Source organism: Balaenoptera ricei, chromosome 10, assembly GCF_028023285.1.
Source record: "Balaenoptera ricei isolate mBalRic1 chromosome 10, mBalRic1.hap2, whole genome shotgun sequence".
Taxonomy (NCBI): Eukaryota; Metazoa; Chordata; class Mammalia; order Artiodactyla; family Balaenopteridae; genus Balaenoptera; species Balaenoptera ricei.
Genome location: NC_082648.1, coordinates 36,404,351 through 36,418,583, shown reverse-complemented (window position 1 = coordinate 36,418,583; position 14,233 = coordinate 36,404,351). Strand labels below are relative to the sequence as shown.

The 14,233-nt window shown below is 31.1% G+C and overlaps 1 protein-coding gene across 7 annotated transcripts in view; it reads left to right on the top strand.

Moving 5' to 3' along the window:
• Positions 1–14,233, top strand: part of ADAMTS20 (ADAM metallopeptidase with thrombospondin type 1 motif 20) — a 297,000-nt gene that overhangs the window by 220,685 nt on the left and 62,082 nt on the right. For 6 of the 7 annotated variants that reach the window (XM_059935677.1, XM_059935681.1, XM_059935680.1 and 3 more), the window contains 2 exons: positions 694–855; positions 2,301–2,477. In XM_059935677.1, the coding sequence (XP_059791660.1) occupies positions 694–855; positions 2,301–2,477 (339 nt within the window). The remainder of the gene's footprint in view (positions 1–693; positions 856–2,300; positions 2,478–14,233) is intronic. The other variant, XM_059935679.1, reaches the window with a different exon arrangement.

Here is a 14,233-nt window from a genome sequence, read left to right as displayed (position 1 = left end):
GCAGATTACAAATCCCCAGAGTTCTTATTGAATTATACAGTAATGTGATATTATGATGACAGAGGAATGCACTTGAAAACAATCTCAGAGTTTATTATAGTAAAAATAAAAGAAAATCTTTTAAGTGTTAAGACTACCAGTGTTTATGAAGAAAGAAAACCAAAAAACCCTGAAATTACTCTGATAGCAGTGCAGTAAGCTGGAATAAAATCATGATTACTAGAAAAGGTACAACTGTGGTTCATACTTTATATGAGGGTAAAGATACCAAATAAAGAAAAACAATGTGACAGTTTAGTAACTTAACATTATCTTTTGGTTTTTTTCCTTCCTAGTGAGACCTGAAAACTTTAATTCCTTTTTACTTCACACTTAGGACAAGGGTGAATTTCCTTTTGCAAGCTTTAAAACTTCACCTTTCCATCAACAAATTCTAATGAAACCCCTAGTTAAAACCCAAGTGTTGGTTATGTTGGGTTAAATAAAACACATTATGTATTAAAAAAAAAAAGACCCCCAAGTGTTTTTTGACAGATATTCTCGATTCAAATTATGATTCCAATGAGGGGGGTTTTAACGTGGAGAGCTTGAATTTGAGTCAAAGTACTGTTTGATTTTTGTGGGGTTTATTTTGATGTAATTTCGTGCCATGGGATCTGCAGTTTGTGTGTTCCTGTGTTCCATCCTTTTCAGTGCTCTAGCAGTTGTGCTGGAGGTATTCAGCGTAGAGTTGTGGTTTGCCAGGATGAAAATGGACAAAGTGCCGGTTACTGCGATGCAGCCTCCAAACCCCCAGAGTCAAAGCACTGTGATTCGGGGCCTTGTCCACGGTGGAGCTACGGAAGCTGGGGAGAAGTAAGTCATACGATCTCCTAAACTTGTGGAGATTATGACATCTCCCAAGACTGAAAGTTAAGCACTTCATATTGTTACCATTGGATAATCTTACTTCACTGTACTACAGAGAAAAGATTTTTTTTTTAAATTGAGTCAGTAAAAATATGTTCTTTTAATAGACATTGTGTCATGGCATAAATCATTCATTCATGATAGGAAATATATACTCCAGATTTTTAACAGAATCCTTTGTGCTAGCCAGTAGGTCTGTGACCTACTAAAACCTCTCAAAAACTAGTATATTATTGTTTTAATTTCTTAGAAAATTAGACTGATATAAAGATAGAAAATTAGAGTGATATATAGGCATGTTTCTATCCTTATATCCATATCAAATGAAGGCTGAACCATTCATTTGGTGAATCTTTTAAATGGAGAGCTGTCAATTATTGAGTGCTTTCTTCATGTCCTGGCATTCTTTTAGGCACTGGGATTATGAAGATAGTTTTAAAAATGGTTATAATGAATACTAATTCCACCTATATTATGCATGAGAAAGAAGAAAGACTTACATTGGCTTTGGATGAATAAAACAAACCACCTAATTTAATTAGTCAAATTTTTTTTGGGGGGGGGATTTTTTTTTTTTAATTCAAACAGAAGGTCACAAAAATTATAATCATCCTCATCAGTTCACTCAGTCCCATGTAATTAATTTTTCTTTTCATCTTGATCTTTTGTTAGCACTTTTATGAGTTCATCAGTTTTTCATTAGAGTTTTTCATTAGTCAAATATTTTTGCTGAATGATTTTAGTACATATTTTCTCTCCATAAGGAGTTTGGAAATCATTGTTTAAAGATACACTCTGACCAGGTGCTAATAAATAGCAAGTACCTCTTTAAAATGTACTTTTACTATTTTCCAAAATGAAAGTAACTTTTTCATTTCTGAGTTAAATCTCATCGTGAAAATTCAAATAAAATGAAAGATTGTGAAAAGATAAGAACTTTTAACATTTGATACATTTCCTGCCAGACTTTTTTTTCTTTGTGGGTTCCAGAAATAGGTTCATACTATACATGCCACTTTGCCATCTGCTGTTTTCATGTAATATATATATACTGAACATCTTTCTATGTTTATAAATTTAGATCTCCCTTATTAGCTTTCATGGCTACATCTTTTGATAGGATACCATACATTATGTAGTTAATACCTATTACAGTACCAATTCTCAAAACTTTGTCTTTTTAAAAAAAAATTATAGAACTAAAACTTTGATTTATTTTTTACCCAGGAAGAAATGTTGAGAATTATAAGGATTCTTATATATTTCTTATAAGATTATAAGAAAGGATAACTTTAAACTCTAGCAATACTGATTATGTACTCAACATTGAATAAAGCAATATAATATTCTTTTTGAAGCCACATAGTTTTGATTTTTCTTCTTATTTTTAGTGTACACAAACATGTGGAGGAGGAATAAAATCACGATTCGTAATATGTCAATTTCCCAATGGCCAAATGTCACGAGAGCAAAACTGTGAAATCTTAAACAAGCCACCTAGTGTGGTACAATGTCATGTGCATGCTTGCCCTGATGATGTATCATGGCATCGGGGACCATGGAAATCGGTACGATAGTATTCTTATTTTTATCCTTCTGTTTTGTTTTGTTTTTCTATGTTCCTTTTACTTTAATTTCCTCTCTTCATAAATTGTGATGCACACATTTTATCTTCTGATTTTTTTTAAAGCAGACCATTGGTCCTCTTGGCTTGATAGTTTGAAAGAAGAATCATTCAATTTCAAGTACTGTAATATATACATATATATATAATAGTTTTATATGTATTTATTTTTTTATAAGTGAATTTTGAACCGTAGCACTATTCTAATGGAAGTATCTTTCTCCAGTACATCTTTGGCTTGCCCACAAATTAATTGGAAATGTTTTATTATTTACATTTGTACATAATGTTAACATTGTGCTTATAACAATGGCGAGTTAAGGCTGTGTCTTGTTTGAGTATATAACTGTTTGTGGCTTTTGTCTGTCAATGTCCAATAACTGATCTAAAAGCAAATAACATTCTTGTTTTTATCATTGTTAAACTTAGTATTTTGTTTGGAAATGTGAAAATATTGTATTAAAAAATATAGAGAAATTTACTTACACAAAGTAAATTAATTGTTTACAGTTTGTCACATACATCATGGAAAAGTATGATTTATATAGTAGTTTATGAGAATATTCATTTCTTCCACTGTGTGGAGTTACTGTGTTTTGAGCTGTTTTAATTTTTTTTTTTTTTTTGGAGCCATAGACAAAGTTCATAAATATTTATGAATGATTAATTTCCTCTAGTATTTTTCAAATACCCAGGCTTTGAAGAATAATTAATATATAAATATATTGAAATTAGCATTTTGGTCACTTTTGATATTTTAAACCATGAACAACTAAGTATACTTCTCTCAGGTGAAAAACTGATTGGAGTCTATAATCTATTTATAATTAAATTTATAAAGTTAAACAGTTCTTTATTTGGAAAATAATTATAACTCTGGTTTTATATCCAACCCTGATGTGTACACTTGTTTTACTTCACCCAATTCAAAGCTTTATGATGAAATGTAAACCTGTTTCAATTCATGCTATTTGAAGAACAGGTCAAGTTCCAGTTCAGGCTGAAATTCATCTTTAGAGTCAGTGTGACTGATAAAAAAAAAGAACATTTTAACTTTATAGGAGGATCTTAAAGTTAAATTGCTACATTAGAAGTAGAGAGCCATTACTTTTCAGGAACTAACAAAAAACATATTTTGCTATGGAAAGCATTCACATATTTACTTAATAAAATGTTCACTGACCATCTGCTATATCCTAGGTACTGTGCTACAGTAATAATAAAGACATATTTCTTACCCCTATGGAGTTTACAGTTTAGTTGGAGAGATGTGAAATACTGTAGGAACTCACTATAAAGGTATTTTTTGTTAGTCATTTTAGATTGGAAATTTACTTTCTCCTTACTATATCTCTGTTACATTTTCTTTCATTTTATTAGTTTAATTTGCAAGCCTAGTTCTTAATAAGACTTAATCCATAGATTGCCTTCTTGGAATTTTGCCTCAATTAGGAAAGCAGACGCAAAGGTTTTATTTTCCCCACTCGTTCATGAATTCATTAATTCACGAAGCATTAGACATTTACTTATGTCTCCTGCTTTGTGCTAGATATTGAAGTTCCTAAAATTAAGTGCTTTTGAATCAGATTTTCTATTTCAGAGGTCAGCAAACTATGAAATCTGGCCCATTGCCTATTTTTGTAAATAAGTTTTATTGGAACACAGTCATGCACAATTTTTTATGTATTATCTAGGGCTGCTTTTGCACTACAAAGCAGAGTTGATTAGTTGCAATAGAGACTGGCCCTCAAAGCCTGAAATATTTACTATTTGGTCCTTTCTGGGGAAAGCTTGTTGACTCCTGTTCTATTTAATAACATTATAAAACTTTTTAAATTTAATGTAAAATGTACTTAAAGTTATAGCATATTAGAATTGCAAATATTCATTTGGGGTCAATAGATGTCTAAAACCAAATATTCATTTGGTTTTAGATGTTTTTGATCCTTTGTTTAACATTTTTAAATATCTTAATGTTTATCAATCTTCTCTACATATTCACTGTAGTATTCACATAATTTTTCCCCAGTTTATTGAGATGTATATGATCATATTGTATAAGTTTAACGTGTACAACATCACACAATGTTTCTTGTATTGGAATATATCTAATACTACATTCCAATATGTTTGTGTCATGTTATTTTTTTGTATGTAAATTATGTCATGAGTGAAAAACCTGAATGTTCATTAAAGACCCTGTGTAGAGGTAACTTTTTTCAACCTCACAAAAAACAAATGACCAAGAAAACAATAACCACAAATTATAAAATAGTAAGACAGAAATATAAAAGTCTTCAATTGTTTAATACGTGTCTGTTCCACAAAGGAGTTCATTGACTAATTCAGTCTTTGCACTAGGAAAGAACTATAATTTTTTTGATAAATTGAAGATAAAAATTTAAAAATCACAGTAGATGTATATATCAGAATTTTTATAAACTTTATTTATTAACTTTTTATAGGTATAAAGTAAATATATATCATTAGAGTGCCTGGATTTCTTATTATATGAAGAATTTTATTCTTTAAATTAGCCTTTTATATTAAAAGGGTTTAAGGGATCTGAAGTTTTGTTGTTAAAACCAGATATAACCCTTTACCTCTTTCAGTGTTGTTACATATTAGCCAAATTTCAGAATACCTCTAATTAACATATCAGGTTGATATTCTTTCATGTATAACTTTAATTTCAGATCCTATTTACTAGGTTAGAAAATTAAGAAATGTATGTGTATGTATATATATACATGTGTGTATATATATATATATATATATACACACACATATATGAATGACATGAAATCTTAAACACTTTTCATTTTAAAGCAAAATTAAAATACCAAGTGCTAAGTCATTAAAATGTAACTAGGAAAAAAGTTGTAAATATACATTTAAATTTTCTCCATGTTGGAAACCTTGTGTTGTAATAATTTATAAGCATGATTAAAGAAAGGAATAAATAAATCTTAACGTATGTCTGTTAATTTAATGACTGCATTTTTGTGCTGAGTCAATGTGAAATGATTGTATTTTAACCCTTGCTTATTAATGATGTGTTGTGGCTTTGTGCTTTGCATAATTCACATGTATGTTATATTTTTATTCCTTGGATCAATACCTAAAATGTTTTAAGTCACTGAACAGATCCTGTATTGTAATGAATGCCTCTTTTCTTTTGATGTATTTTTCTTAAATAACAAATTGTTAATTTTTCTTATTAAACGTTTAATTGTTGAATAGTATATGTTTTCATAACTTTACTGAGTATATGTATAAGCTACTGCTATTTTTCAGATAATCCTATTAGAAACTAACATTGGTATTTAAAAATAAGATTTATTGTTGGCTATCAATTTTTAAATACTAGAAATTTTAATATTCTTTTCATATATTATAAATAATGAATAAAAATTTGTGATGTAAGCAAATTTATTTAGTAAGTTAACAATAGATGTGCTCATGCCCAGGGCAGTCTTTAAAAGATGAGTAAAAGTTTTATTTTTCCTTTATATTGTAAGGGACACTACATGTAACATAAACTATTCTAGCAAATGCTCTTTAAATAAATTTGTATTAACTTATCTTTATTTCCCCCTAAACCTCATTTAAGTGACTTATTTTCCTAGAATATTCCTACATAAAATGAATATTTTTTTATTCCCTACATAAAATGAATTCATGTTTGGTAAGAAAATAATGTGTATTCCATTGTGTTCCGGGGTTAATAATGATCACACAGAGGTAAAGAGAGTATTTTTCCCATTCAAGATTGTTTTTTCCTCTAAAAATGAGAAAATTATTTTTAAAAAAGGAAAGCTTGATACTTGAACCCTCTTGATGCTAGTCCTTTTCCCCAAGTGTCTCTTTTTAAAATAATACCCTCCTGTAGCATTGTGTTAAAAAATGTATATATGTGTATATATATGGAGAGAGAGCACTAAATTTCTAATATGATACAATGGAATGTGACAAATAGAGGCACTTTCAGAAATGAGCATGGGGTAGCCGTACACACCTAGTAAATCTGCAGTTTGTCAATTTAACAGTTTTGCGTAACAAAAGAACACTGAGGGACTGAGCAGAGGGGTCGGGCAGCCTCTTAAACTGTAGCTCCCACTCAAGGTGGAATGTACTCGGGAAGGAACTTGTTACTGGCTCCAGTGCTCCTAAGACCAGAATCAGCCAGGGGAACAAGGTAATGTGTGGGGAAATGGTTTCAAGAAACTGTCAATTCTTTGTGAAGTGGAGTGCTCAGTAAAACAATTTATAGTAATCGGTTATTTTCGTAAATTTGGAAAAGACACACGCAAGTATAGCAACAGACTGGAAATCTATTTTATTTCCAATTTATCATAGAAATCTGTTGAAATAACGTTTCCATTTATTATATTGCCATATCATTCTATGGTACATTCATCAACTCTCCCCCAAATTATGAGCATCCCCTACATGTTCGGCATTGTGTTAGTCACTAGAGGTAAATCAGGCACAACCCCTGTGTACAAGGAGTTTGCAGTTTAGTGGTGAATGTACCAGATAAACAGATGATCAGAAGTAGAATGGGATTCCTATCTTATTTCAGTAACAACTTTGTGATTTATAATATTGAAGGCTCATAATATTGGGGGCTCAATAGATTATAATTATCCAAGAATTGGTAATAAGGATTGTATTTGACAACATAGTAATTATTCCAGTAGATCCTTCTAGAAAGCCTTAACTAGCAGGAGGTATTCCATTATAACCTGGCTAGAGATGAGTGGCGTCCAAGTCTCTGTGCTAGAAGAATAGGTTAGTTTTTGCCTAATCGCAGCATCTTTTTCTTTTGTCTGTGTGTGTGCATAGATTTCATGAATCACTGAAAGGGAGAATATAGACTGATTTATAGTTTGCCCTAGATATGATGCTTTGAAAATAATTTTGGAGATACAAATGGACCTTGCAGGTTTGAAATGTGTGACTTCTTAGGAAAAATTTAAGGAGATAATCTAATGATGAGAATGTAAAAAAAGATACTTGTAAGTGTGTTTGGTTGAGTGAAGTTAGAATGTAGAGTTTAAAATAACTCTAAAAAACATGTCAACGTGAAATGGTGATAATGCTATATTTTTCTTTATATGAAGAAAATGGATGGTCATGTTTCCATTGTAATTCTATTTTCCCAGGCATAATGCTTCAGAATGTTTAAGAATTTCTGGAAATAGATTTTTAGATGTTTTAGAAGAACAGTCTCAGTATTCTACAATATCTATGTGCTGTATGAGATATATAGGCATTGTTAATATTAGTGCATTTATTAGATCCCTAATTTTTTGTTATAATTTTGTGTCAACTTGCGGTAGACTGAGAATCAGAATTTAGTTCCTATATAATTACAACAGAATCAAACATTAACACTTTACAGAGTCTATTTGACATTTTCTAGACAATTAATTTCTAATTTTTAATCATACGTGCATTTCTCAGTAAAATATTTTGATCACATACCCTTATATGTTATTATATATCTATACATTGCAAACATAAACTAATATATAAATGTGATTTATAGAACATATACATTTAAAAGGATAAGATGAATATTTAATATTAAATATATTTTTAATTTTATGGATAATAAAATTTTTCTCTCAGTGAACTATTATTGTACTCATCTCATTTTTAAAAAGTGGGAGAATGTTTCATTAGTTTGAAAATCTTGTTTCAGTACTGTTAGAGGAATTCAGAAGTCTGGTTTATTCCAATATGTGATTTAAGTAGCTTCCATAGCTGAAAAAATTACTTTGCTAAATGCATACCTCCATATAGCAAAGTTTATCACTGGATGTTCCTGTTATAAACTAGTCATTGATTTTAAATCATTGGATCATACCAGTTATTTTAAAAAATTTTATTGAAAATTGACAAATTTCCATTTTCCATTCTGTCATTTGCCTCTTGAAAAGTACTGGAAGGGGTTATATCTTTATATTTTAACAAATACTGTTAAAACAGTGAAACTTTGAAAGATTTGGAAGCAAGTTAAACATACTAGAAAATCTTGCTCCAAAGTTTTAAAAATACACTGGAGAATTTTTATCGTTGGCATACTTATGGTAACAAAGTCCCGTAACACTAGAAACACCTCCAAACATTTCAAAATGTTCTCTCCTTAGAAGGATTTTCCAAAAGCAGTTGCTTTCTCATTCAATCTTAAATGTCTCCTTTATCTTAAAGGAGAGATTATAAGTCTATTTGTTTAAGTGACAGGTATAACACTTTAATCCTTATCATAGAAAAAATCAGCAAATTTGGAACAAGCCTCTTTTCATAATAGAAAAATTAGTAATTCATCTTCACAATCCCATTTGGTAATTTGAACACGATCTGCAAAACTCTGTGGCTTAAAACTGAAAAACCAACAGGAGCAGTGTGTCATGGCACTCATCTGATTAGAGTATGAATTTATACATGTACTATAATCTGTTCATCTTCCTAAGTGGGTGTGTGTGAAGTGTGGTGGGCACACTGAAAGTGAATGGCAAGTGATGATCTCCCTGCCAGGATACCTAATGTATTATATGCATTACATATCAGGCTGACATATAACCCCATATAGTAAAGCTTATTTTCTTACTTTAGATTAAAACAAATGTGAACAGAGACTATTAAAAAATGTTTTTGGTACTCCATTGAATCACCTTGCCTCTGAGATATACTTGAGACTTAAAGGTTCAGTAACATCTCTAAAACCTTGTATGTTACACAGTAAAGATTGGAATTATGTAATTTGTTTTCATAGACACCATCATCTGCTTCCTGGTTGTACTCCCCTACCCACATGATTGGGTAAACTTAAACTCACCAATGTACCTAAATCTAGTAGGCTATATCTAGGAAGGTACTCTATCATGTCCTATTGTGATATGACCTTTGTACTAAAACCCTGGTATCATATAATATACATCATATGACATTCATATATTTGTGAAAGTTAAATGATATATTACAAAGCTTTTGGCAGATCACATAACAAATTCTTCTCTGTCAGTTGTAACTGAGCTCTAAGGTGATCCTCTAAGACAGCTCTGAGCTATTTTCAATCTCCCTGAACTTTTGACATTTTGCAGTTGTGACCCAGGGAAACTCAGAGACTTTGGAGGTAACTATGAAGGGAATGGTGGCCACTGAGCTGCCAAAAATTAATCCCCATCAATCCATTCAAGATTATTAAGAGCCCATCTGTAACAGGCACTGGGCTAAGAAAGCTAAAGATGAATAAGAATGACATACTGTACTCAAAGGACTCACAATCCAGGGAAAAATAAATATATACACAAATAACAAGGCAGAAATGGATGTCATGGAAAGTCAGAAAATGTGCATCCAGTTGGAGGAACGTAAGGCTTTATGAAGAAGGCATAAGCCTTGATGGGTAGCTAAGATTTGAGTGGGGAAGGAGGAACCAGGTTGGAGACCACCCTGAGCAAAACCAGAGGCCAGAAAAAGTAGTTATTTGACTAGTGTAGGTTGGTTTGTGAGAGACAAGGGGCAAGAATAAAGTTAGAAAGATGAAATATGAATTGGGCCATAGCAAGGAGGAGCAATAAGTATCATGCTTAAGAGAATTTAAAAATGGAAAAATTCTTTAAGTTTATTAAAAAACATTGAATTTTTTGGAGTGGGAACACAGCAGTGTTTTAGGAAGATTAATAGGCAATTCTCATCATAAAGTATAAACACATTGAAAATATGAGAGACTGGAGATGAGAAGTCCAAGAGGGGACTCTTCTAAAAGTTTAGAGTGATGATTTAGGGACCGTTCAGTTACTCATCACGTATTTATGGATTACTCACAACACTCAAATTGTAGTGGAGTAGAAGAAGCTGGTAGAGGAGAGATTCATGGGACTATTTTTTGCAAATGGGAGGAAAAGATGTATAAGAGAACATCTTGTGAAGTACTGTATTATCAAGATAATAAAGTTGAGAAAAGTCATGTTGGATAATTTTGAGATAAGTTTGGGCTTGAAGAGAGTAAAAAGTTTGGGCAATGAGTCAAGAATTTACTATGATTGCAAACTGCACATTGAGCGGCCCGTTTGATGGTGTATAACTTGGCTTTGTATTAGTTTCACGTAAAAGAAGATAATCTTGACTTCACCAAGAGAAATGTAAATTTTCATTTACCAAAAGAGTTTGAAGCAATACCATTATTCCTAAGCCTACTGAAACTTTTAATAGTAAGTCTATTCTAGATCTTGTGATTAAGAGTTGTGGTGTTAGAATGCCTATGTTTGAGTTAAAACTGCTATTATTTAACTGAGTGACTTTTGGAAAGTTACTGAACATTTCGAAGATTTTGTTTCGTAGAATATAATAATAGTGCCTGCCAAAAGAGGACACTTTTTAGTATTAAATGGACAATGGGTAAAGTGATTAGCATAGGGCCTTTTACTTAAAGACTCAATGTATTTTGCTTTTTATTATCACTTATCCAATAATAAGTACTAATTCTCTTTCCTCAAAAAGCTAAAAATCCAAATGCAGTAGATAAGTATAACACATTGAACAATCTGAAACAAGATCTACTGAAGCAAAAATAATGTAAGAAAGAAATCAATTCAGACTAGAGTTTGGCTTCTTCTTCAAACTTTTAGGAAATGTGACATTCAGCAATACTTTCAATCATAAAGGTACAATTCAGTGAATTTTAGTGAACACACCTGAGTAGCCAGCACCCAGACCAAGAACAGCACCCCAGAAATTTCCCCACATACCCCTTGCAATCACTATACCCCCCAAAGCTACCCCTATTCTGATATCAAATATCACTGATAAGTCTGCCTGTCTTTGGACTTTATATAAATGGAACTTAGAGAATTTGTTTGTGAGAGTCACAATATTACATTTGTGTGATTCATTCATGTTGCACGTAATTGTAGTTTCTTATTACATTCTAGTATTGTATGAATAAATTTGTTGTGTGAATAAATTAATGAATTTATATGAATATTCTCCAGTTGACAAGCAATTGGAGTTGTTTTTAATTTGGGATTTACAAATAATGCTGTTATGAACATCTCTCACACATGTTTTTGGTGAACATGTATATGCACATCTGTTGGGTAGGTAGACAGGAGTTGAATCTTGGTTAATACTTAGGTTCTGGTTTAGTAAATACTGACAGACAGTTTTCTGAAGGGTTGTATGGGAATTACAGTTGCTCCACATCCTTCTCAACACTTGATATTATCAGACTTTAAAATTTATAATCTTATAAATTGGATTTCTCTTAAATCCAATTTATGGATGGGCTTCATGGATTTCTCTTAAGTTATTCATTCAGTAGATATTTACGTAGCAGTTAGTGTGTGTTAACGATGGTTGCATAGTGCTAGGTGTGGAGGATAAAAACACGAAGGTATCAGGAGATAGAAGATGTTACATATTACAGCTGGATAAAAAAAGACTAAAGCAACAACAAGTTAATACGTTTAAAGAGATGACTATCATAATTTTTGAGACAAACATTTCTTTTAATGTGATATTTATTAATAGCAGGAAATATGACTCTAACCTAGTTCCAAAATATAAATAAAAACAGAATTGAAAATACTGTGGCAAGCAGTCAGACTTCTGGGGAAGAACTTTGGTGAAATTATTAAAATTGTCAGAAAAAGGCTTGCCCAAAGTAGAGCCATTTTTATTTCTAGCCTGTAATTTTTTCAGGGTATAAACATATTCACAAAAGTTTTTTTTTTTCTTATAGTAGACTGTACCCATCATAAACAAATGCAAATATAATAATATTCAATAGGTAGAACCAGAAAGCATTTTGTGTGATTAAAGATTAATCACTCTGGGATATCATTAAATACAGTGTGAGAATTAAAATATGCAAATTGTACCGTTTAAATGGTGATGTGTGCTCTGTGAGAAAATATTCTTTATATAAAAAGAAATAAAAGAAATAAAAGAAAAAATAAAAGAAAATAAAAGAATATTATTCTATATGAAAGAATAAAGGGAACTTTTTACTGCCACACTAATAAAAAATGACTCCATGTTCTACCACCAGAGTTTGCATCCTTCCATCTGAGGGAAGCTTTTTTACTGTTTATTCATGGGCCTTAGGAACATTTTCAGATCTAGGAATAGGGAAGATAATCAGGCCTGGCTCCTCTCACATCAGTGGACATTTCTTCAGCATCCAGGCTCAAAAGAACAGTTAGGAGCTCATATGGGCTCCAGTCTCCAAGTCAGCATTTCGTTGCTAAAATTGGCAAGATCTTAATTTTAGATGAAACCAGGAGACACTTCTCATCTCTGCTGATCCACAAGGCACCCCATAGAATCAGTAAAACAACAACAAAAGTCTTGGAGAAAGAGATCTAAATTACGTGAAGCTTTCTTTTCTGTGTAATTTTTGTAGAATTAAAGGCCATTCAACTCTACCTCATTCAGATAACATAAACTGCGTATTTAAGTGATGTTTGTTTGTATGTATTTGCTCATTTTTTTTCTATATAGCATTTATTCATTCATTTATTCAGTAAACATTTATAGATGTGGTTTCTGGCCTTATTAAGTTTAGAATTCCCATTTATTTTTTATTTCAGCATCTTTAATGTGTGGGCATATTTTGGTAGAAAGTCTAGTTATTTTTGTTGATGAAAAATTTATACATGAAAATCATCCTAATATCCAAATTTCTATTATGTTAACAAGGATATGGTATTTATTTAGATATAATTAAATAGGCCATTTAAGATTATGGTTTATATTGAGGAGAGCTTTGGAGACATTTTTTGTATTTTATGAAATTAAACATTGTCTTCAAGTTTTTATGCCTGTGTCACTCTCAAACTATGAGGATTTTTTACAGTTATTTTTAAGTCAAAATATGGAGAAAACTTGTAAATAAAACTCACTTCCTTATCGACTGGGAAAATGTTTCCATGTATATATATTTTAATGCTTAGGAAAACTCTAGAGAAGTTTTTAAAAGAGAAATTAGTTGGAAAGATTTTAGCTTGTGGCTATGATAATAAAAAGCAGATTCTTTTTTTGAAAACTATTTTATCAGAAACTAAAATTTAAAAGTCTGGGAATAACTTCATGATTTCATTCAGATAGCTATGTCATAGTAAATGAGGCAATATAAAACTATAAGATTTATTTGAAATTTCTTAAGAAGCAAAGGATGGCATATTCTCCTACCAACGGATGTCCCATAACTCAGGTGTGCAGAAATTTGCATTTTCTCGTTTGAGTAAATAATACAACTTTAAAAATAAACCCATAAATATATATCTAAAAAGTTAAATTATTGTGATTCTTGAAATGTTTTAAAAATACTGTTTTCTTACGGTTTTTGGTATTATACCTTTAAAATTGGGAGAGACTTTCAATTTCCTCTTTCCTATCCTTCTACACAAAGCATACAGTATTTACTAAGTTTCTCATCTGAATTATGCACAGTTTCTATGTTGATGAACCTTTCTAAAGTTGGAGACCATACATAACACAACATAATCCACTTCTTTTTAGGAAAATTATATGATTGCTCTTCTGTAGTTTGAGGTAAAATTGATATATATGGAATATTCCTCTGTAACTCTCATTCTGCACCCTGAAGTAGGAATACATCAAATTCCTCCTCTACAGGGCAAATACTTGAAGGCAGCTATTTTTCTGTTTTCCTGGTTAAATATA